A 25,251-nucleotide genomic window follows, 5' to 3' on the forward strand; every position below is an offset into this window, starting at 1 on the left:
TCATCATCAGTTATTTTCCATCTCTGGAACAAAGCCCTTTTCCTCCTTACTTTATACTTTATGTCCCTATTAAACCACCTAGGTTGCAATTTCCTAGATTTATTCTTGCTAGAAACAGGTATGAAGTCCTCTTGTACTTGCAATAATGTGCTTTTAAAAAATTCCCATGCCTCTTCAACAGTTTTGTTATTTAACTCCATCCAGTTCACGGTTTCTAGTTTTAATCTCATACAATTGAAGTTAGCCTTCCTAACATCCTGTTATGTCTCCAGTTAAATGGTTATTATATACACTGATTGAGTGTCATTGTGTTCGTTATGTTCAGCTGCAGCAGTAAAGTGAATTTAACTTAATCCACCAGACTGTGGTTTCATTATGTTACTCAGTTATGCTTTGGGTGATGCTGAAGCAGGACATTAATAGGACAGAACAGAAAGCCTTTATTGTCAGTGTACAGGTTAGGAAGTACCGTAAATAGGCATAAATATATAAAAATGTACATATACAGGGGAGGGGGAAAGCCCCCCCCACTCATCAGGATTAGTTACATTTTAGTCAGAGAGAAAAACCATAAAATTATATTTTTCTTGTTTATTCAACTCGCTGAACACAGGCATTTATTTTAGTTAAACATACATTTCAGAGTAAAAAGGATTATAAAGGTTAAAAAGCAGAGATTTTACCTTTTTGCCAGGAGAACCAGCAAGACGTCACAGCGACACTGAGGAGTCACTATAAACCCTGAACCCTGGATAGAGGGGCTCAGTGAATGAGGAGGTGAATCTGTGCAGGGGGGTCAGACCATCAGAGGAGACTCTGTAGAAGGACAGAGCACCAGCCCCCCAGTCCAGATACACTCCTACTCTGCGGAAGCCTGAGCGCTCTATGGGTATGTGAGTCTGTTTATTATTGTGCCGGACAGAGTAACTGTCAGGATTACAGTACAGACTCCATGACTTGTCATTGTAACCAAGCACACAGTCCTTCCCTCCTTTCCTCCTGATTCCTTTATAAGTCACTGCTATCAGGGCTCGATCTCCATCCCACTCAGCCTCCCAGTAACAGCGGCCAGTCAGACTCTCTCCGCACAGAACTTGGGGGTCATATTCAAATCTCTCTGGATGATCAGGATATGGCTGCTCCTCTTCCCCCCATGTCACCTTCCTGTCCCCCCCTGACAGAGACAGGTATCTGTTTGCTGTTTTGGGGTCCAGCATCAAGTGGCAGGAGTCTGTAGGCAGGAGGAAGAATTATTAATACCATCAGGCAGCCTGTACTTTATGTTCCTGTACCATATATAAAAAAAGCACAGCTTCCCTGAACGAAGCGGGAACTGAAGTTTATGAAATAGCTCAGGAAAGGTCGGACGCCGGCAGGAAGAGCCGCCAAAATGCTGCGCGAGCTAAACTAACAGCTTAATTACGGGTAAATAAAATTACAAAGCAGCGACATTCATCAGGCACATTCATCACAAGCATATTTACCACAAAACACGGTCTTTAGTCACAGCAAAGCCGCTCTGAATTAATTTCACATGCACCGGCTTATTTCCGTGAAGCGTGTCATACTGTATCTACTGATCCGGGAGAAACACTGCGGTGTCAAGCGGGGCGGAATCTCGCGCAGACGCGTGGCCGCTCTAATCTAACATGGGCGCCGAAATGAAATTCGATATTTTCCGCCGCACATCCAGTGTCTCCCGGGTGCAAATTTCTTTTAGCACCGTGGTTAGTAGTGATGCGTGGGTCGTCTCGTAACCCGTGGGTCGGGTTGGGGCGGGTAAAGAAATTGTCACTTTATTTGCGGGGCGGGCCAAATAATTTCATAAAAGCGGGACCCGCGGGTTAGAAAAATACCCAACCCACGCATCACTAGTGGTTAGGGAAATCTTATTAATATTCATAAGCGAAGCCCTACACGATTGGCTGGCTAATTAATATTTATGAGATGGTCACTACCTGATTGGCCAGTGAACGTCGACATGTGCTGCTTGTTTTTTCCAAAAGGGCCTGGCTGCAGCCGCTCAGAACGTGCACTCTCAGCCACTCCACGCTTAGCCACTGACGTCATGTGCACGCTCAGCCACAACAGGAAGTGCAGGGGAATCAAGCGCTTTAGTTCTTGAATCTTGAGGCCAGTATGAACGGTATGTTATGGTTTATTATTTGTATTACTGAATTATATAGTTACTAGTTTATTTATTTCATGCCATACATTATTGCAATGTAATGCGTTGATGTAGTGCGTTAGTAACTTTTTTCTCCGATTGGAGTGGATTTTTTTAGGGCAACTACTAGCCATCGTTACGGTAAAATAGACACATTTCTACTATTACACAGCTTTTCATGGAGTTATCTTGTGAATGTCTTAGTGTCCAGCATATAGTTTTTAGTTGTTCGTGTGGTCTTGAGGAGAACGTTTCTCGGTCTCCTTATGGCAAGGCAAGACAAGTTTATCATAATACACAGGAGTTATTTAAATTAGATGTTCTTATTTTTTTGTTTTGTTTCGTTTTTTTTTTTTTTATCTTTTATCTGAGAAAAATAAACATTTGATTCCTGATATCGTGTCCAGTGTTCTTTGTTTTGTTTTATTAAGCACAGTTTGCTACCTCATGGCATATCCTCCTAAAACCCCACCCATTCATTTATGTCCATTGTAGTGGACATTTTGTTTTTGCATCTATCTTTTCACTGATGTAAGGAAACATATTTATTCCTGCTGTACCCTAAAGAGGGCATGCTGTGAAATTAAAAATATAAATTCAAATATAAATTTGAAAAAATCTAAATTGTAAGATGTCTTATTTCCTCCAAAGACAAATAACCTACAATTGAAGGACACTTTTTTCCTTGGGTGTCCAAATCCAGTCCTGGGAGCCCTGTGTAGCTTAGTTCTTTCCCTGTTCCACCATAAATGATTCAGCTCAAGGGTTGTGTTGTAATTAGCACAAGCAGTTGAATCGGGTGTGTTAAATGAGGGGAAACCCAAAAATGTGCAGGGCTCTGGCCCTCCAGGACTGGATTTGGACACCCCTGGTTTAAGGCATTCAGTGGCCAATCAGGAATATTCTCTCATGAATATTAAGGAGTGTTCCAGAACTACCCTGTAAAAATGTAAATTCATGTAAATTCACCTCCAGTTACCAGCCATTGCAGTGTTATTGAGACCTGATAAAGGCCCAACACAGCCCTCCAGTTACCGGCCATTACAGTGTTATTGAAACCTGATAAAGACCCAACACAGCCCCCCAGTTACCGGTCATTACAGTGTTATTGAAACCTGATAAAGACCCAACACAGCCCCCCAGTTACCGGTCATTACAGTGTTATTGAAACCTGATAAAGACCCAACACAGCCCTTCAGTTACCTGCCACTCTCACTAATGAATACAGACTTGAAAATCATTACAGAAGCTCTCGCCACTCGGTTAGAGACAGTCATTCCTACTATAATACATCCTGATCAGACAGACTTCATCAAGACAAGACATGTCTCAGACAACATACGTAGATTATTTAATTTAGTCAATATTGCTCAGCATGGAGTAACGTGGGACCGCCGAGAAGGGCAGCAGCACACTTGGAGAGCTCATGATAGACCATCGATTAATATCATTATTTGGTAACACACACTTAATTTTTAGGGTAAACTCGGTGCATTGTATCGCAGTTAAATACTTTACTATCTATAGTGTTAATTAGCGGTGAAATGTCAAGCAGTGCCAAAGCAAACTTTTTCCAAGCATGAGCAAGTGAAGCAAGCCCTTAAGGAGAAACAACATGGCTGACAGGGGCGAGCCGAATGAAAGTACGAGCGATAACAAAGCAATGGAGGAGATAAGGAACATGAATGCAACGCTGCAGGTGGTGGCGGTGGACGCTGTCACGATTAAAGATACAACAAAAGAACTGAAAGACGCAGTGGGTCTACTGTAAAAATGGAAATTCACATTTCGCACTTGAGGAGAGAGTCCGGTGTCACTGCCTACGGGTGCCGTCTTAGGACAATACTAACGAATCTCACACAGAAAACACATACACTCACGGCATGCGCAAAAAGGATTCTTTTTTGTGAAATTAAAGATGTACAACTACATCAGAATATATTTTAACCATTTTACACTCCCACACAAACACAAAGACAATATGAGCAGCTATAAAGCATTTGTAAAAAATATTTTTTTAAACAATTAAATGAATTGATTGTGTTTTTGGTGATGATTTTGATGTTTTATTTTTCTCATTTGGATGTTGTCTAAAATGACACACAGAAACTCACCTAAACACAAACATGGAAATCCATCTACATACAATGCAAAAAGCCACACTCATCACAATAATTGTGTGAATACAACCATAACATAGTATTAATGGCATTATTAAAAAAAAACATGCAAACACACTTACATTTCTGTAAGCCTGGTCTGGTCCTGCACTCTCCACCATGGTCCACACTATAGGAGAAGCAGAATGACATAGTGCTGCTGTATCCATTTATTTATTGGTGCCTCTTCTTCACATACATGCATAAATATCTGTAGCGTGTCAGACTCACACTCTGTACTCACTTCAGCTTCTCCAGTTTACAGCTGGGATCCTCCAGTACAGCAGAGAGCAGCTTCACTCCTGAGTCTCCTGGGTGATTGTAGCTCAGGTCCAGCTCTCTCAGGTGTGAGGGGTTTGACCTCAGAGCTGAAGCCAGTGATGAACAGCCTTCTTCTGTGACTCTACAGCCTGACAGCCTGCAGAGAGACAGGCAAAGACTCCCCAATAAATAAGATCACCTCACAATTACAAACACTACTTTTAAGTAAAAGTGACTGCTGTAGTAAGTATTTCAATAATCACGTGAAATTAACAACACTTTCCGAATACTTTATAAGAATACTCATCAGAGCAAGGACCAAATCCAGTTGATATAGAATCATTTTAAATAATCTAGACTTACTCATATTAACCAATGAAATGGCATATGCCCTTGATGCACCATTAACATCAGAATAACTCCATAAGGTCCTCAATCAAATGTGTGACAACCAATCACCCAGACCAGATGGTTAACCTGCAGAAATATATAATCATTTTTGGGATGTATTATCTCCACTCTTCAATAGACAGATAGAGAAATTGAACATACATCACAAATCCTATCACATATGAGCACAGCAGCCATTTCAGTGTCATTGAAACCTGACAAACATCCAACACAACCCTCCAGTTACCGGTCATTACAGTGTTATTGAAACCTGATAAAGGCCCAACACAGCCCTCCAGTTACCGGTCATTACAGTGTTATTGAAACCTGATAAAGACCCAACACAGCCCTCCAGTTACCAGCCATTGCAGTGTTATTGAGACCTGATAAAGACCCAACACAGCCCTCCAGTTACCGGCCATTACAGTGTTATTGAAACCTGATAAAGATCCAACACAGCCCTCCAGTTACCAGCCATTACAGTGTTATTGAAACCTGATAAAGGCCCAACACAGCCCCCCAGTTACCGGTCATTACAGTGTTATTGAGACCTGATAAAGGCCCAACACAGCCCCCCAGTTACCGGTCATTACAGTGTTATTGAAACCTGATAAAGACCCAACACAACCCTCCAGTTACCAGCCATTACAGTGTTATTGAAACCTGATAAAGACCCAACACAGCCCTCCAGTTACCGGCCATTACAGTGTTATTGAAACCTGATAAAGACCCAACACAGCCCCCCAGTTACCGGCCATTACAGTGTTATTGAAACCTGATAAAGACCCAACACAGCCCCCCAGTTACCGGCCATTACAGTGTTATTGAAACCTGATAAAGGCCCAACACAGCCCCCCAGTTACCGGCCATTACAGTGTTATTGAAACCTGATAAAGACCCAACACAGCCCCCCAGTTACCGGCCATTACAGTGTTATTGAAACCTGATAAAGACCCAACACAGCCCTCCAGTTACCGGCCATTACAGTGTTATTGAAACCTGATAAAGGCCCAACACAGCCCCCCAGTTACCGGCCATTACAGTGTTATTGAAACCTGATAAAGACCCAACACAGCCCTCCAGTTACCGGCCATTACAGTGTTATTGAAACCTGATAAAGACCCAACACAGCCCTCCAGTTACCGGCCATTACAGTGTTATTGAAACCTGATAAAGACCCAACACAGCCCTCCAGTTACCGGCCATTACAGTGTTATTGAAACCTGATAAAGACCCAACACAGCCCTCCAGTTACCGGCCATTACAGTGTTATTGAAACCTGATAAAGACCCAACACAGCCCCCCAGTTACCGGCCATTACAGTGTTATTGAAACCTGATAAAGACCCAACACAGCCCTCCAGTTACCGGCCATTACAGTGTTATTGAAACCTGATAAAGACCCAACACAGCCCCCCAGTTACCGGCCATTACAGTGTTATTGAAACCTGATAAAGACCCAACACAGCCCCCCAGTTACCGGCCATTACAGTGTTATTGAAACCTGATAAAGACCCAACACAGCCCCCCAGTTACCGGCCATTACAGTGTTATTGAGACCTGATAAAGACCCAACACAGCCCCCCAGTTACCGGCCATTACAGTGTTATTGAGACCTGATAAAGGCCCAACACAGCCCCCCAGTTACCGGTCATTACAGTGTTATTGAGACCTGATAAAGACCCAACACAGCCCTCCAGTTACCAGCCATTACAGTGTTATTGAAACCTGATAAAGACCCAACACAGCCCTCCAGTTACCGGCCATTACAGTGTTATTGAAACCTGATAAAGACCCAACACAGCCCTCCAGTTACCAGCCATTACAGTGTTATTAAAACCTGATAAAGACCCAACACAGCCCTCCAGTTACCAGCCATTACAGTGTTATTGAAACCTGATAAAGACCCAACACAGCCCTCCAGTTACCTGCCACTCTCACTAATGAATACAGACTTGAAAATCATTACAGAAGCTCTCGCCACTCGGTTAGAGACAGTCATTCCTACTATAATACATCCTGATCAGACAGACTTCATCAAGACAAGACATGTCTCAGACAACATACGTAGATTATTTAATTTAGTCAATATTGCTCAGCATGGAGTAACGTGGGACCGCCGAGAAGGACAGCAGCACACTTGGAGAGCTCCTGACAGACCATCGATTAATATCATTATTTGGTAACACACACTTCATTTTTAGGGTAAACTCGGTGCATTATATCGCAGTTAAATACTTTACTGTCTATAGTGTTAATTAGCGGTGAAATGTCAAGCAGTGCCAAAGCAAACTTTTTCCAAGCATGAGCAAGTGAAGCAAGCCCTTAACAAGAAACAACATGGCCGACAGCGACGAGCCGACTGAAAGTACGAGCGATAACAAAGCGATGGAGGAGATAAGGAACATGAATGCAACGCTGCAGGTGGTGGCGGTGGACGCTGTCACGATTAAAGATACAACAAAAGAGCTGAAAGACGCAGTGGACAAAATGCAAGTAAGGGTTGGAGAAATAGAACAACAGATACGGGATATGGAGGACGTAAAGCTCGAATGGAGAAAGATGTAGAGAAGAAGTTAGAGACTCTATGGACACGAGTGGAAGACCTTGAAAACCAGAGCAGGAGAAGTAACATAAGGCTGGTGGGACTGAAAGAAAACAAAGAGCAGACGGGCAAAGTGATGCAGTATGTGGAAAGATTCATATCGGAGGGGCTTGGCCTCACCGGCCAGGAATGTGAGGTTGAACGTGCACATCGCTCTATGGCTCCGGGGCCCGGACCAGACAAGCCACCGAGGACCATTTTGATTGGCTTCCTGCACTTAACAGCCCGAGACAGAGTGTTACAAGTGTCCAAGGAGAAACGTGGGATTGACTGTGAGGACTGTCAGCTGTCCTTCTTTGAGGATCTGACAAGGGAGCTGGCAGAGAAGAGGAAAGGGTTCACGCCGGTGAAAAGACGCCTACAGGAGCTGAATGTGAAGCACCGATTGGTATACCACGCTTTCACATGGAAAGGGCAAAAGAAATCATTCAAAGATTGTAAGGAAGCAGAGGGTTTCATTCAGAGCGATAAATAGAAGACCACGGGTTCTGCAATGGATGTTTGAAGTGTCTGAAACTATGAAAATCAGGTAACTTTTATGATGGGTTCTGTCGGGGCTGAAGCTGGGTTGCCAATAGCAACGCGCCTCACGGACCGAGTAAAACAGTCGAGGGTGAAATCAGTCAGTAAGGGGAGGAGTAACGTTACTGAGCAGCAGAATGTTCGATGCTGCTCCGAAGGAGGGGAGGTTCTTTCTGTTCTATTCGTTCTGGTTTGATTGTTGTTTCACGACAGCATTGAGTAGATATAATGAATGTTGTAAGGATTGTTGTAATTTACTGTCCCACTTTTCTTTGGTTAAAACTATGAAAGGTGACTTACAACCGAAACCACAGATTACTTGTATGATTGTGGATGGTGGCTAGCAGGTACATCAATATAGTATCATGGACCATAAATGGATGTGGCAACCAAATTAAAAGGAGGAAGGTCTTAGCATATCTGAAATCCAAAAACAGACACAGCATTTATCCAAGAATCTCACATAATGGAGGATGAGGAGGCAGATAAATTTCAAAAGGATTAGGTAGGGAATGTTCTTCATAGTTCCTACTCAAGTAAATGAAATGGTGTGATGATACAAATAAACAAGAATCTAAGCTTTGTTATGTTAAAGCAAAGAAAGGACAAAGAAGGCAGTTATGTGTATTGAAGCCTTAATGAATAGACTTAGAACGATATTATGCAATATATGCTCTCCCAATAAGGGAGACCCTGTTTTTTCCATGAGATCAATACACGGGTGGGAGATGTGGAAGGTCAGGTTATTTTGGCAGGAGATTTTAATCAAGTGATGGATGGGATGATTGATAAGAGTAGGTCTAGTAGTAAACATATACCTAGGGATAGGACCACAATACATGTGTTAGCAGAGGACCTGAGTCTGGTGGAAAGTGAACGCCATGAAAGTGGCAAATTTAGAAAAGGAGATGTGTAACTTGGAAAAAGATTTTGCAACACATACCACTGAGAAGCTACACCAAACTATCTGTGATCGTAAATATCCGTTACACGAGATATATAACAAAAAAGCAGAATATGCCTTATTTGGACTGAAATTATTTAGGCTGAAACTTTTATGAAGGTGGGGAAAAAAGTGGCAGATTATTAGCCAGGCAACTGAAACATCAGGATATTTCTAACAATATTCCAATGATTAAGATGGGAAGTGGAGCAGTTACATCATGGAAAGAAATTAATAAGGTATTTGAAAATTTCTACAAAGATCTGCACAAAGATTTCTACATCTGACTGCACACCTACCACAGAAGAGGTAGAGAAGTTTTTCTCACACCTCCAACTACCCACTATCTCAGAGGAGCAAAGAGCAAGGCTGGATGCTCCTATAACAGAGGATCAGATGAGAAACACAATTCTATCCATAAAAGAGTCACCTGGGCTGGATGGCTTCCTGATTGAATATTATAAAAAATATATTGACATATTGACTCCCATTTTACATAAGGTATATTTGGAAGCATTCACAATAGGTTCTTTACTTAACACATGTAATGATGCCTTAATTACTCCTATCCCTGAAAAAGACAGAGACACATCACACCCATCTAACTTTAGACCGGTAAGCCTGCTGGGGGTTAGACTGTATAATACTGACAAAGACACTGGCGTCGCGATTGGAGAAGGTGCTACCAGGCATCATAAATGGTGACCAAGTGGGTTTTATCAAACATCGGTCATCAGTTGACAATACATCTTATACATACAAATCGCACAGATCCTATACCAGTTGCGGCCCTCTCGCTGAATGCTGAGAAGGTCTTTGACTGTGTAGAATGGGGTTCCCCTTCTTAAATTTGCGTTTGGGCCTGGTTTTTGCCACTGGGTAAAAGTGCTCTATTCCAATGCAAGAGCAGCTGTTCTGACAAATGGGGTGATATCTAATTTTTTTGGCCTGTAAAGTGGAACAAGACAGGGATGCTCCCTCTCTCCCCTATTGTTCACGATAGCCCTAGAACCATTAGCTTTAACAATTAGAACAGAGACGAGAATTAAAGGTGTGCATCCAGGTGGTTGCCTCACAGTTCAGTTATGTTTCTATAATGCTACCGGTTGATACGTCACCAATATTGCTTAAGAATTTTGACAAAACCATTAAAACTTTTCTTTGGGAAAAGAAAAGACCAAGAATTAATACCAAGGAAATTAGGTCATCCAGAGACATAGGAGGCTTAGGCCTCTCTAATGGTAGGCTGTATAACCTTGCATTTGAAATGGCCAGATTGAGTGAGCATTGGAGAGGTGCAAACACAGAGGTAACCTGGATAAAAATGGAACAGTGTTGATACAAAATATCGGGGGGCTTTAGCCCTGGTTATCCTCCCAGCATCCACTAGAGGGGGTAATTGTTCTTTACATGTGCTTTTATGCAGTCATGGTTACAGACTCTCCACCTCACTGCACTTGTACTTGGAATGTAACTCCTTTGCCAAAAAAGAAGACACACAATAAACAAATTTAAATATAAATCTGATTGGTTTTGGTATCTTAATAATAATTTTGTATTATCATTACTGGGAAATCTTTTGGCCACGAAAATCGTGTAGTGAAAATCTGATATCGTGATATCGCTGCACTCTACCCTGCCTTCCGCTCTTTTTGCTCTGTTTTCTCTCCTCCCACCTCCCCTGGGAACAGACAGCGGTGTCTCCCTCACGCCTCCCGTCTCTCACACACAGAGACGCCAACTCGGAATGAGGATGCTGAGGCTTCAGTCCAGTCACCCATCGCTGCCTGTATGTCCTTAAACTCATACCACACTGCAATAAAACTGCCCACTGCCTGAAACAACTAGAATTCTGTTTTGAAACTTAAATTACAGTGAAAGTACAAATAAATTGATGGTTTCAGCCCAGATCTGAGGTCAGGCAGCAGTCTAATACTGACCTCAGTATCTCCAGTTTACAGTGTGGAATACCCAGTAATACTGACCTCAGTATCTCCAGTTTACAGTGTGGAATACCCAGTAATACTGACCTCAGTATCTCCAGTTTACAGTGTGGAATACCCAGTAATACTGACCTCAGTATCTCCAGTTTACAGTGTGGAATACCCAGTAATACTGACCTCAGTATCTCCAGTTTACAGTGTGGAATACCCAGTAATACTGACCTCAGTATCCCCAGTTTACAGTGTGGAATACCCAGTAATACTGACCTCAGTATCCCCAGTTTACAGTGTGGAATACCCAGTAATACTGACCTCAGTATCCCCAGTTTACAGTGTGGAATACCCAGTAATACTGACCTCAGTATCCCCAGTTTACAGCGTGGAATGCCCAGTAATACTGACCTCAGTATCCCCAGTTTACAGTGTGGAATGCCCAGTAATACTGACCTCAGTATCCCCAGTTTACAGTGTGGAATGCCCAGTAATACTGACCTCAGTATCCCCAGTTTACAGTGTGGAATGCCCAGTAATACTGACCTCAGTATCCCCAGTTTACAGTGTGGAATGCCCAGTAATACTGACCTCAGTATCCCCAGTTTACAGTGTGGAATACCCAGTAGTACTGACCTCAGTATTTCCAGTTTACAGTGTGGAATACCCAGTAGTACTGACCTCAGTATCTCCAGTTTACAGTGTGAATCCCCCAGTCCAGCAGAGAGTAGCTTCACTCCTGAATCCAGGAGGTCATTGTCACTCAGGTCCAGCTCTCTCAAAGGTGAGGAGTTCGATCTTAAAGTTGAAACCAGTGCCTCACAGCATTTCTCTGTGAGTTCACACCGGTATACCCTTAAAAAAAAAATTAACATTTAAATCCACTTTTTACACTGGAGCATTGTATTCAAATGAGGAGAATAGGGGCCATGATATAAAGGATTTTTGGAAAACAATTAATTCACTAAAAATCATTTTAACAATCATCCAGATTTTGGTTTCCATTATATTTTTGTCCATAACACATGTTAAAATCATCAGTGTTTAATTCTAACAGTACCTTTAACTTTGCTAACCAAGTTTTGCATGGATTATATAGTTGAATGGATGTTTCCTGCTTCACTGCTTAATTATTTCTAACATGGATTGAGGGCTGATAAGATTGTGGGATATAAGGAAGTAGGAGAAGAAAACAGAAGCTGTTTGTGTTTGTTTATTATGTAACTGCTGAAATGCATTGTGGGTTTTCTTGGTGTCCTGTTTTTTGTAAAATGTATATTCTGTACTCACTTCAGCTTCTCCAGTTTACAGCTGGGAACCTCCAGTACAGCAGAGAGCAGCTTCATTCCTGAGTCTCCTGGGTGATTGTAGCTCAGATCCAGCTCTCTCAGTTGTGAGGGGTTTGACCTCAGAGCTGAAGCCAGGGAAGAACAGCCATCTTCTGTGACTCTACAGCCTGACAGCCTGCAGAGAGAGAGACAGAAACTCTCCAATAAATAATATCACCTCAACTTTACAGGGATTAAATAAATGTGACTGCTCTAATAAATATTTCAAGAATTACAGTTTAGTGTCCCTTAGCTAATTACTCACTATCTCCTCTGTATAGTGTGGAATACCCAGTAATACTGACCTCAGTATCTCCAGCGTACAGTGTGGAATACCCAGTAATACTGACCTCAATATCTCCAGTTTACAGTGTGGAATACCCAGTAATACTGACCACAGCATCTCCAGCGTACAGTGTGTAATACCCAGTAATACTGTCCTCAATATCTGCAGTTTACAGTGTGGAATACCCAGTAATACTGACTTCTGTATCTCCAGCTTACAGTGTGGAATACCCAGTAATACTGACCTCGGTATCTCCAGTTCACAGTGTGGAATACCCAGTAATACTGACCTTAGTATCTCCAGTTCTACCCAGTAATACTGACCTTAGTACCTGCAGTTCACAGTGTGGAATACCCAGTAATACTGACCTCAGTATCCCCAGTTTACAGTGTGAATCCCCCAGTCCAGCAGAGAGCAGCTTCACTCCTGAATCTTTCAGGTTATTGTCACTCAGGTCCAGCTCTCTCAGGGGTGAAGAGTTTGACCTTAGAGCTGAAGTCAACACTTCACATTGTTTATCTATGAGTTCACAGCTGTTCAGCCTGGAAAAGAAAACATTTTAAGACACAGACATATACAGATCCTACACATTAACTAAATACAAAGCATTACAATAAGCATTTGTTTTCAATATAATTAGCATCACAGCTTACATTTCAAAATGAATTATAGTCTGCAGAGTGTTCTGTGCATCCTGGCAATTTGCTGCAGTCATATGATCTCTAATTGTGAGTCAGTGCATCTTAGCTCAAAACTAGAGGTAAAAATATTAAGTACAAACTACAGCCAAAAATCACAGAACATACAGGAATATATAGGAACACATGGACAGCAAGACGGACGTGAACCCTCCCTTAAGAGTCAGACCAGAGCTTCCAGTGCAGTCCTTAGCCATCATTCTGCCAGGTGTCCCTACACTGGACACGTATCACTGAAAGGAGGAGATGTGAACGTCCCCAGGAGCTAATGTAGCTCCTAGGGTTCATGTTATTGGGTCTGTTCCCCGCACTTTTAATCGTGGAGGTCTATTCCACCATAGGTATGTCATAATAACTTAATAATCGAATCCGTTATTAGATAATAGGTGTAATGCAAGGCTAAAACCTGGCCTTTTTAAATATTTTTATTGATATGTTTATTAAGCAGTGATTTAAACAGACCATCAATATCAGTAACAATGATTTTGTTTTTGTTTTTTTGTTGTTGCAATACTTAAGTAAATAAGTATAAAAAACAGATACGTGAAAAAAAGTAAACAAAAAAAAGTGTGCCAGCCCACAGGAAACTGGAAATGGTTTGATCTATTGTCTTGAAAAAACATTTTGGCAAAAATAAAGGGAGACATTGGAACAGAAAGAGAAATTTCGGGAGAATATTCATTTTGGCTGCATTGATTCTGTTGATTAAAGAAAGGGATGACGGAAGAGATTTCTAATCTCTGTACTTGATTAGAAAGCTATACCAGACAAAGCTAATGAAAGACCAGCATATGCAGGATTATATAAGGCATACCTTAGAAATGGTTAAACGGCTGAGAGGTATAGGCGAGGAAAGGAAGTACTTTCACGTTGCGGCACTGTTGCTTAGTGGTCTGCCTGAAAGTTATGAAGTGCTAGTCATGGCACTTGATGCGCGTCCAGATGATGAACTGATGCTGGAATACGTTAAAGACAAACTTGTGGACGAGTACAAGCACAAAACAGAAAGCGTGAACAGTGAAAGTGCTTCCAGTGCAGAGTCTGCTTTAAAAACGAAAAATAGAAACAAAAATGTCAATGTGCAGCTAGAGACACGTGAATGTTTTGTGTGCAAGAAACCAGGTCACTTAAAGGCAGATTGCAGAATCTGGAAAGCTAGAATGCCAACGAAAGGTAAACCACACATGGCCAAGAGTGTTAAAGAGGAATCAGATGTCACTTCAGATACTGAGTACGTTCTTTGGTTGAACGGTGGCACCTCATCTTTGCAGGCATGGTGTGTGACTCAGGAGATACGAGTCACATGACCAATGACAGAAGCTTCTTTACTCAGCTTGATGAAAGCAAATCAGAGAGCATCACTACAGCTAGTGGGCAGTTAATGACAACACAAGGAATAGGAGATGGTTTTCTTTACTGTCCTATCTCCCAGAATGTCACCAGAAAGATACTTGTGAAAAATGTGCTGTATGTGCCTAGTCTTCAAAGTAATCTTTTGTCAGTCAGGAAGCTCACAAAACAAGGTAATGTAGTGACATTCCAAGGTGACCGTTGTGTCATCACAAAAGGGGATTGCTTACTTGCAAAGGCTAAAATCACAGATGACCTGTATCAGCTGAACTGCAGTGAAGCGGTGAATACGGCCAAGAAAGAAAAACATTCAAACTGCATCTACACTTGGCACAGACGTCTTGGGCACAGAAGTCCTGAAATAATAATGATAAAGAGGACGATGACAAAGGTTCTGACACGATAAAGAAGATGATGAGAAAGAAGATGGTTGAAGATGACCATGCAGGGGGTATAAAAATCAATTTGTGTGATCAAATAATGAAATGTATCAGTTATATTAAGGGAAAAATGACAAGGAAAACTTTTCCAAAGGAGAGCAACAGCGGAGCTCGAAAATCTCTTGACTTAATTCATTCAGATCTTTGTGGTCCAATAAAAACCTTGACTCCAGGAAAGACAAAGTATTTCCTCACCTTCATCAATGATTACTCCAGGTATACTACACTGTACCTGTTGCACAACAAAGATGAAGTACTTGTACAACTTCAGCAGTATCTGGTTCAAATGCTACGTACAGACAATGGTACAGAATATACAAGTGGTATCACACAAGCCATTCTCCAAAAGCACAGAATCATGTTCCAAACTACGGTACCTTATAACCCAGAACAAAACGAGGTTGCGGAAAGAATGAATCGCACGCTGTGTGAGAGTGCATGCTCTTTGATGCTAACATGCCAACCACATACTGGGGAGAGGCAGTTATGACCGCATGTTATCTCCAAAATCGTTTGCTTGGAGAAAACTCCACATGAACTGTGGAGTAGAAAGAAACCTGACTTGCGACACATCAAAATTTTTGGAAGCAAGGCCTATGTGCACATTCCAAAGGAAAAACGCACAAAGTGGGATGCTTGTGCAAAAGAAGGTGTCCTTGTGGGTTGTAGTGAGTCCCAAAAGGGATACAGAATTCTGCATCCAGACACAAACAAGGTAACGGTCAGCAAAAGTGTGATTATTGATGAAACCTCTGTGTGTTCAGAAATGCAGGAACTGACAGCACCTGTTCAAACTGTGGGGAAAATCCACATCAGTGATGCAGGAAGACAAAGAACAAAGTGACACAGAAATAGAGATTAATACTGACAATCCAAGTGCTGAAAAAGAAGTACGTGAACAGCAAGAAACTTCAGTCAGAAGATCCATCAGAAGCACTAAAGGTATCCCAGCAAAACGACTATCCTACATGGCTGGCACAGCACCACAGCCTGAGCCGGGTTCCTGGGAAGAGATGCAAAAACTGCCAGCCCATGAGAAGCAATTGTGGACTAGAGCTACTGATGAAGAGATGACATCGCTTTTTGAACTCCAGACATGGACACTTTCAGAGTTACTGTACCTCAAGGTAAGTGTGCTATTGGACGTGAGTGGATTTTTAAAGACAAATGTGACTCAGAGGGCAAAACCTGTAGGTATAAGGCAAGGTTGGTTGCAAAAGGGTTCTCACAAAAATTTGGTGAAGATTATGATGATACTTTTGCCCCTGTTGCAAAACAAAGTACTTTCAGAACACTAATGACAGTAGCGGCTCAACGGAAAATTATTGTGAAGCATCATGATATCAAGACAGCTTTTCTGAATGGAGACATTGAGGAAGAAATATACATGACACAGCCTGAAGGGTATGTGAAAAATGGAGAAGAGCATCTTGTGTGTAAACTGCAAAAATCCTTGTGTGGACAGTCAGCTCGAGCATGGAATTTAAAAATGAATAAAGTTCTGCAGGATGAAGGGTTCACGCGAAGTAAAGCTGATCCATGTTTGTACTCTACAGATGCTGAATATATGCATCTATTACTCTATGTGGATGACTTAATCATTACTCACAAAAGAAATGAAGAGATTGCAAAGTTAACTACAGTACTAAACCAACACTTTGAGATGAAAGACCTTAGATATGTGACATACTACCTAGGAATAAATATACAGCGTGAGGAGGATGGTAGCTTCCTACTGAACCAGAAATCCAAGTAAAAATAAAGTAATAATAATAATAAACATAAAGAAATAAGTAATAAAAACCATCCATCCATCCATTTTCTCCCACTTATCCGAGGTCGGGTCGCAGGGACAGCAGTCTCAGCAGGGAAACCCAGACTTCCCTCTCCCCGGCCACTTCATCCAGCTCCTCTGGGGGAATCTCGAGGCGTTCCCAGGCCAGCCGAGAGACATAGTCCCTCCAGCATGTCCTGGGTCTTCCCCGGGGCCTCCTCCCAGTGAGACATGCCCGGAACACCTCACCAGGGAGGCGTCCAGGAGGCATCCTAATCAGATGCCCGAGCCACCTCATCTGGCTCCTCTCAATGCGGAGGAGCAGCGGCTATACTCTGAGTCCCTCCCGAATGACAGAGCTCCTCACCCATCTCTAAGGGAGAGCCCAGCCTGCGGAGGAAACTCATTTCGGCCGCTTGTACTTGCGATCTCGTTCTTTCGGTCACTACCCACAGCTCGTGACCATAGGTGAAGGTAGGAACGTAGATCGACTGGTAAACCGAGAGCTTTGCCTTTTGACTCAGCTCCTTCTTTATCATGACAGACCGATGCAGCGCCCACATCACTGCGGATGCCGCACCGATCCGCCTGTCGATCTCCCGCTCCATCATCTCCCCACTTGTGAACAAGACCCTGAGATACTTAAACTCCTCCACTTGGGGGAGGACCCCATCCCCGACCCGGAGAGAGCATTCTACCCTTTTCCGGCTGAGGACCATGGTCTAGGATTTGGAGGTGCTGATCCTCATCCCAGCCACTTCACACTCGGCTGCAAACTGTCCCAGCGAGAGCTGAAGGTCACGGTCCGATGAGGCCAACAGAACCACATCATCTGCAAAAAGCAGAGACCTAATCCTGAGGTCACCAAACCGGACACCCTCAACGCCCTGGCTGTGCCTAGAAATTCTGTCCATAAAAACTATGAAAAGAATCAGTGACAAAGGGCAGCCCTGACGGAGTCCAACCCTCACCGGAAACAAGTCTGACTTATGGCCCCTTCTTAAAGAGAGGGACCACCACCCCGGTCTGCCAGTCCAGAGGCACTGCCCCTGATGTCCACGCAATGCTGCAGATGCGTGTCAACCAGGACAGCCCCACAGCATCCAGAGCCTTGAGGAACTCTGGGCGGATCTCATCCACCCCCAGGGCCCGGCCACTGAGGAGCTTTTTAACTACCTCAGCGACCTCCGCCCCAGAGATAGGGGAGTCCACCCCCAGGTCCCCATACTCTGCTTCCACATTGGAAAGCATGTCGTTGGGATTGAGGAGGTCTTCGAAGTATTCCTTCCACTGACCCAAAACATCCCGAGTTGAGGTCAACAGCACCCCATCGCCACCATAAACAGTGTTGATGTCGCACCGCTTTCTCGCTCGGAGCCACCGGATGGTGGACCAGAATCGCCTCGAAGCCATCCGGAAGTCATTCTCCATGGCCTCGCTAAACTCCTCCCATACCCGAGTTTTTGCCTCAGCGACTGCCGAAGCCACACCCCCACTTGGCCTGCCGGTACCTGTCAGCTGCCTCTGGAGTCCCACAGGCTAAAAAGGCCTGATAGGACTCCTTCTTCAGCTTGACGGCATCCCTCACCACTGGTGTCCACCAGCAGGTTCGGGGATTGCCGCCGCAACAGGCACGACCACCTTACGGCCACAGCTCCGGTCAGCCGCTTCCACAATGGAGGCGCGGAACATGGCCCATTCGGACTCAATGTCCCCCGCCTCCCCCGAGACATGGGAGAAGTTCTGCCGGAGGTAGGAGTTGAAACTCCTCCTGACAGGGGATTCCGCCAGATGTTCCCAGCAGACCCTCACTATACGCTTGGGCCTGCCTGGCCTTTGCCGGCTTCCTCCCCCACCAGCGGAGCCAACCCACCACCAGGTAGTGATCAGTTGACAGCTCCGCCCCTCTCTTCACCTGAGTGTCCAAGACATGCGGCCGCAAGTCCGATGACACGACTACAAAGTCGATCATTGAACTGCGGCCTAGGGTGTCCTGGTGCCAAGTGCACATATGAACACCCTTATGCCTGAACATGGTGTTCATTATGGACAATCCATGACGAGCACAGAAGTCCAACAACAAAACACGACTCGGGTTCAGATCGGGGGGGGCGTTCCTCCCAATCATGCCACTCCAGGTCACACTGTCATTGCCCACGCGGGCATTGAAGTCCCCCAGTAGAACAAGAGAGTCCCCAGGAAGAGTGCTCTCCAACACCCCCTCCAGGGACTCTAAAAAGGGTGGGTATTCTGAACTGCCGTTTGGTGCATAAGCACAAACAACAGTCAGGACTCGTCCCCCCACGCGAAGACCACTGCGGTAAACCCCAATGTACAGGCGCCCAGCCAGGGGGCAATAAGTATTCCCACTCCGGCTCGGCGCCTCTCCCCGTGAGCAACTCCAGAGTGGAAGAGGGTCCAACCCCCTTCGAGGAGACTGGTTCCAGAGCCCAAGCCATGTGTCAAGGTGGGCCCGACTATGTCTAGCCTGAACTTCACGACCTTGCGCACCAGCTCAGGCTCCTTCCCCATCAGAGAGGTGACATTCCATGTCCCAAGAGCTAGCTTCTGCAGCCGAGGATCGGACCGCCAAGGTCCCCGCCTTCGGCCACTGCCCATCTCACATCGCACCCGACCCCTATGGCCCCTCCTATGGGTGGTGAGCCCATTGGAGCGGGGACCCATGTGCCTTGTTCGGGCTGTGCCCGACCAGGCCCCATGAGTATAGGCCTGGCCACCAGGTGCTCGCCATCGAGCCCCACCCCCAGGCCTTGCTCTGGGGGGGGACCCCGGTGACCCGCATCCGGGCAAGGGAAACCGTGATTCCATCATTTTATACATCATTATGGGTCTTTTGAGCCGCACTTCGTCTGGTTCCCCACCCCGGACCTGTTTGCCTTGGGTGACCCTACCAGGGGCATAAAGCCCCGGGCAACTTAGCTCCTGGGATCATTGGAACACGCAAACCCCTCCACCACGGTAAGGTGTCGGCTTCAGGAGAGGAAGTAATAAAATGGTTCTCAATATATACATAAAGTGCAAAATTGCAGTTACAAGTAATTAAATTAACAGACTAACATAAGGTGCAAAAATGGGGAGGTCAGTAGGTAGTGGGGAATGAGAATGTGTTATACCTTTATGGGGTTTGGTGCATAGAGGCAGAGGGTAATAGTGGCTTCGAGTTCAAAAGTTGAACAGCCCTTGGAACAAAAGTGGCTCTTCTCCTTTGAGTCCTGCAATCTGGGCAGCGGATTCGGCGCCCAGAAGGAAGCCACTCAAAGGCTGGGAACAGCACATGTGAAGAGTCCTGTAGGATTCTGCGTGCTGTTCTCAGGGTTTTCAGCTCACAGAAGGAGGACTGATTTCTGACTGGGGATCCAATTATTTTAGAGCACACCTTGACTGTCCTCTGCAGGCGGGCTCTATCATGCAGAGTGGTGGCATGGAACCAGCAGGTTATTGAGAATGTCATGACACACTCAATGAAGGAGTAGTAGAATGTCCTCCATATGTTCCTGCTGACTCCAAAGCTGCTGAGTTTCCTCAGGAGATACTGCCGTTGCTGGCATCTCCTTAGAATCTCCTCAGTGTTGGAGGCAAACCTGAGCATACTATCAAAGATAGTGCTTTGAATAAGAAGCAAAGACTGTGTGCACTTCATTTCTGTACAGTTTTATGAAGCTTTTTCCAATAATAACCCTCCTCACTTTATTCGTTCTCAAGGCGCGGGATATCTGTTAGTACCCAGGGTAGAAAGAGCTATGGCAGGCTGCAGAGCTTTCTCCTATAGAGCTCCTCAGCTGTGAAATAATCTACCACCGGATGTGCGGGATTCAGGCTCACTCTCAATATTCAAGTCTAGACTAAAAACACACCTGTTTAGTTTAGCCTATAGGGACACTAGTTCTAGCTCTAGTTAACTCCTAACTCCCAGTTAGACCTATAGTGTGAGGTGTAGAGCTGGGTGGGGATCGGTGCCATTGGCTTTGGATGAACTGACCTGTCAGTCTGTCACTCTAGCTTCACACCCCCTTGTGGGATTGGGGTGCTGACATTCAGGGACTCCCCATGCCTGCGTTCCCACCTGCCTCTCCCTCCTACTTATGCTGCCATAGCCATATCTGCCGGAGCTTACATACTGCACTCACCTAAGTGTTTGCACTGTCTCTAGTCTCCCCTACTTTGGCTAATTGCACATTTTATTTCCCCTACTACTTCTGGGCTGTGCTGCCTGGAGACCCAAAATATTCAAGATATCCTGCCTACCCTGCTGCCTGCGACGTCTCCACTACCTGTGACGCCCTTCCGGCCTGCTCACCCGTCTGCCTGCTCGCCTGTCTGCCTGTGACGCCCTTCCGGCCTGCTCACCTGTCTGCCTGCTCGCCTGTCTGCCTGTGACGCCCTTCCGGCCTGCTCGCCCTTCTGCCTGTGACATCTTCCCTGAATGCCCTGCTGTCGTACTACTGTTCACCCTGCCCTCTGAAGCAGCTCCAGCACTTGCCTGTCATCACCTCCCTGCCCCCCGCTTTGTGACTGAAATGTTAAGATTGGGATAATGTAAATAAGGACTTTGCCATTTTGCTCATTTGACTTCCTCTGCTGCCCCCTGGAGGATGGGCTCCCCCTCTGAGTCTGGTTAGGATTAGGGCTTCCTCTGCTGCCCCCTGGAGGATGGACTCCCCCTCTGAGTCTGGTTAGGGTTAGGGCTTCCTCTGCTGCCCCCTGGAGGATGGGCTCACCCTCTGAGTCTGGTTAGGGTTAGGGCTTCCTTTGTTGCCCCCTGGAGGATGGGCTCCCCCTCTGAGTCTGGTTAGGGTTAGGGCTTCCTCTGCTGCCCCCTGGAGGATGGACTCCCCCTCTGAGTCTGGTTAGGGTTAGGGCTTCCTCTGCTGCCCCCTGGAGGATGGGCTCCCCCTTTTAGTCTGGGTAAGGTTAGGGCTTCCTCTGCTGCCCCCTGGAGGATGGGCTCCCCCTCTGAGTCTGGTTAGGGTTAGGGCTTCCTCTGCTGCCCCCTGGAGGATGGACTCCCCCTCTGAGTCTGGTTAGGGTTAGGGCTTCCTTTGCTGCCCCCTGGAGGATGGACTCCCCCTCTGAGTGTGGTTCCTCCCAAGGTTTCTTCCTTCTAGGGAGCTTTTCCTTGCCACTGTCGCCTCTGGCTGCTCACTGGGGGCTTTGGTCAGGGATGCTGTAAAGTGCTTTGACACAATGTAATGTGAAAACACACTATACAAATAAAACTGACAGTACATATTCATTTTATATTTTAAATAGGGCTGTCAAAATTATCAGGTTAACGCGGATTAATCCATTATCATGATTAATCTGATTAAAATTTTTAACGCAATTAACCCATCTGCAGCGCAGAATGATTCAAAATCCCTGAAATGTCTCTGTCAATCCATTTTGGGCAGTTTTAATGCGTTCCATTTGCCCTCGGAACTCGTATTTTGAATTTTGAAGCCGGAAGTGACGACATGCGCTCCCGTTTCTCGGAGATCCGTGAAATATCTCAGAGCAACACAGAGGATCCCGAGTTCAGAATCCAAGATGGCTGCGCCCTTTATCAACAGAAGGGAAAGTTGTAGTTTTATACTGTTTAAGCACTACTTCTCATATGTGGCTCATTAAATCGGTCGCACACGCTATACCGTCCAACTTATCAGTGGATGTGTTGCTACGGAGTTTTATATGTAAAGCACCGCGCGTAATGTGTTATCAACTGATATTGCTAACAATGGACTTCATCAGTTGGATTATTTGTCGGATTTACGGTAGTTTGTGCTAATTGTAAGCGAACGAAGATAAAGACCATTTAAACTGAGGTACCTTAAATCTGACAAGTTGTCCGGCTAAACAAAAAATCTTGCTTTTTGATATGGGTCCATGGTATTGCACTTCTGTGGCAGATGGAATGCATCCGACTCATGTTCAAGATGTTCAATAAACATGTTAAGTGCATATATATTCTCTTTTTTCTTGAGTCTGTTTGCTCATGCAAAATGAAATGTGATTAATATAGATTAAAAATGAATGATATTTAATTGTGATTAATCTAAATTAATCCACAGCAACCCTGTGATTAACCTGATTAAAAATTTTAATCATTTGACAGCACTAATTTTAAACAATGTTAATCTAGTACTGCCAGACCAGATGTGTCGTCACATCCTCAGCAAGGTGCAGCTAAGGCCAGCAGAGGCCGCCAGTGAGCAGCCAGAGACAGCAGTCATACGGAAGCTCCCAGCTCTGGGCTCCATCACATGAGCACGCCTGCTGCCAATAACACTCACATACCACTTATCCACCCTGTGGATAAAGAGCCCTCACTGTTTCTATAGCAGGTTAGGATGCTGTGCCTGTGATCAGAAGGCAGACTGAATGGGAACGGAAACGTCACTTTTTTGTTTGTTACTACATCACTACCTTCAGTCATTATAAAACACCCAAGTTATTAATCCACGAGGAGAAATAAATTAGATATATTTCATACAATGTTAATGTATTACTGCCAGACCAGATATGATTTCCCATCCCCCCGTCACTTACAGAGCCGTCCTGGAGTTCTTGACCACAGGCAGCAGCCTCCTGTGCTCTTTATCTCGTCTGATGTATTTCTTCAGATCAAACAAATCCAGCTCCTCATCTGACATCAGCATCACAAAGGCCAGAGCTGAGTACTGTGCAGGTGAGAGGTCTTCTGCTGAAAGGTTTCCTGAATTCAGGTATCTTTCTACATCATTTACTAGAGAATTGTCACCCAGTTCAAAAAGACAGTGGAACAGGTTGATGGTCCTTTCTGGAGATAAATTCTCCTGTATTTTCCCCTTGATGTATTGGGCTGTTTCCCCAATGTTATGTGAGATGGTGCTTGTCTGTCCCAGTAGCCTTTGTAACAGAGTCTTACTGGAGTCTGTTGAGAGGCCCAGGAGGAAGCGGAGGTAGAGGTCCAAGTGTCCATTCTTGCTCTTTAATGCCTGATCCACTGCAGTCTTCAGCAAGTCAGCTGATGAGTTTGACAGAAACACATACAAAGCAGCAAGATACTCCTGGATGCTCAGATGCACAAAGCAGTACACCTTATCCTGATACAACCCATACTCCTCTTTAAAGACTTCTGTGCACACTCCAGAGTAAACTGAAGCTTCAGTGACATCAATGTCATTCTCTGTCAGATCTTGCTCATAAAATATGAGATTGCATTTCTCAAGGTTGTCAAAAGCCAGTTTACCAAGTTTTAAAAGGAATTCCTTGCTGTATTCACTAAGCTTGATTTCATAGTTTTTCATATACTTGTCTTTTTTTAAACTTGTCTGAAAGATCAGGAAGTGTGTGTACATTTCTGTCAGAGTCCTTGGAATTTCTCCCCTGTCAGTCTCACTAAAAAGCTTCTCAAGAACAGTGGCTGAAATCCAGCAGAACACAGGTATGTGGCACATGATGAAGAGGCTCCTTGATAATTTCACATGTGTGATAATCCTGCTGGCCAGGTTCTCATCACTAAATCTCCTCCGGAAATACTCCTCCTTCTGGGCATCATTGAACCCTCGTATCTCTGTCACCCGGTGGATGCTGTCAGGAGGTATCTGATTGGCTGCTGCTGGCCGGGAGGTTATCCAGAGGAGAGCAGATGGAAGCAGATTCCCCTTAATGAGGTTAGTCAACAGCACATCCAGTGACATTTTCATTGTTACATCAGACCAGCTCTCATTCTTCTCAAAATCTAGAGGAAGGTGACACTCATCCAGACCATCGAAGATAAACAAAACTTTGTACCTAAATAGCTCAGTGTATTGAAGTGATTTCAGTTCTGGGACAAAGCGGTGAAGCAGTTCAATCAGACTGTATTCATCCTCAATCAAATTCAGGTCCCGGAAAGGAAGAGCAAATATGAAGTGAATGTCCCGGTTTGCTTTCCCTTCTGCCCAGTCGAGAATAAATTTCTGCACAGAGATTGTTTTCCCGATACCTGCCACCCCTTTAGTGAGTACAGTTCTGATAGGTGTTTTACGCCCAAATAAGGGTTTAAATATATCAGTGCACTTGACTGTAGTATCTTCTGTTCGCCTTTTCTTGGGTGCTGCTTCAATCTGTCTCACTTCATGTTCATCATTGACTCCTCCAGCTCCCCCTTCAGTTATGTAGAGTTCTGTGTAAATCTCACTGAGAAGTGTTGGCTGTCCTTCCTTAGCTTTCCCTTCAAAGACACACTCACATTTCTGCTTCAGGGTACTTTTGATCATGCTGGACATGAGCTCCCCTGAAGAAAAATGAGAGGAAAATGCACTAATTCTCAACATGATCCTGACCAGTGTGGTAGGAGGATTAAAACTCACAACATTAATCCCAACGTGACGACCTTAACCCCTACCCAGCCCTAACCTTAGCCATAAGCTTC

At 44.6% G+C, this 25,251-nt stretch overlaps 1 protein-coding gene across 1 annotated transcript in view; it reads right to left on the reverse strand.

Annotated features, from left to right (window-relative positions):
* Positions 1–423: 423 nt before the first annotated feature.
* The window catches only part of LOC111835603 (NLR family CARD domain-containing protein 3-like), a 29,672-nt gene continuing 4,844 nt past the window's right edge, over positions 424–25,251 (reverse strand). Inside the window, exons 6-12 of the mRNA XM_072710829.1 lie at positions 23,403–25,113; positions 12,963–13,136; positions 12,271–12,444; positions 11,662–11,835; positions 4,571–4,744; positions 4,410–4,456; positions 424–1,231 (exon numbers count right to left, since the gene is read on the reverse strand). Of these exons, the coding sequence (XP_072566930.1) occupies positions 711–1,231; positions 4,410–4,456; positions 4,571–4,744; positions 11,662–11,835; positions 12,271–12,444; positions 12,963–13,136; positions 23,403–25,113 (2,975 nt within the window). The 3' untranslated portion in view covers positions 424–710. The remainder of the gene's footprint in view (positions 1,232–4,409; positions 4,457–4,570; positions 4,745–11,661; positions 11,836–12,270; positions 12,445–12,962; positions 13,137–23,402; positions 25,114–25,251) is intronic.

Source organism: Paramormyrops kingsleyae, chromosome 4 (genome assembly GCF_048594095.1).
Source record: "Paramormyrops kingsleyae isolate MSU_618 chromosome 4, PKINGS_0.4, whole genome shotgun sequence".
NCBI lineage: Eukaryota > Metazoa > Chordata > Actinopteri > Osteoglossiformes > Mormyridae > Paramormyrops > Paramormyrops kingsleyae.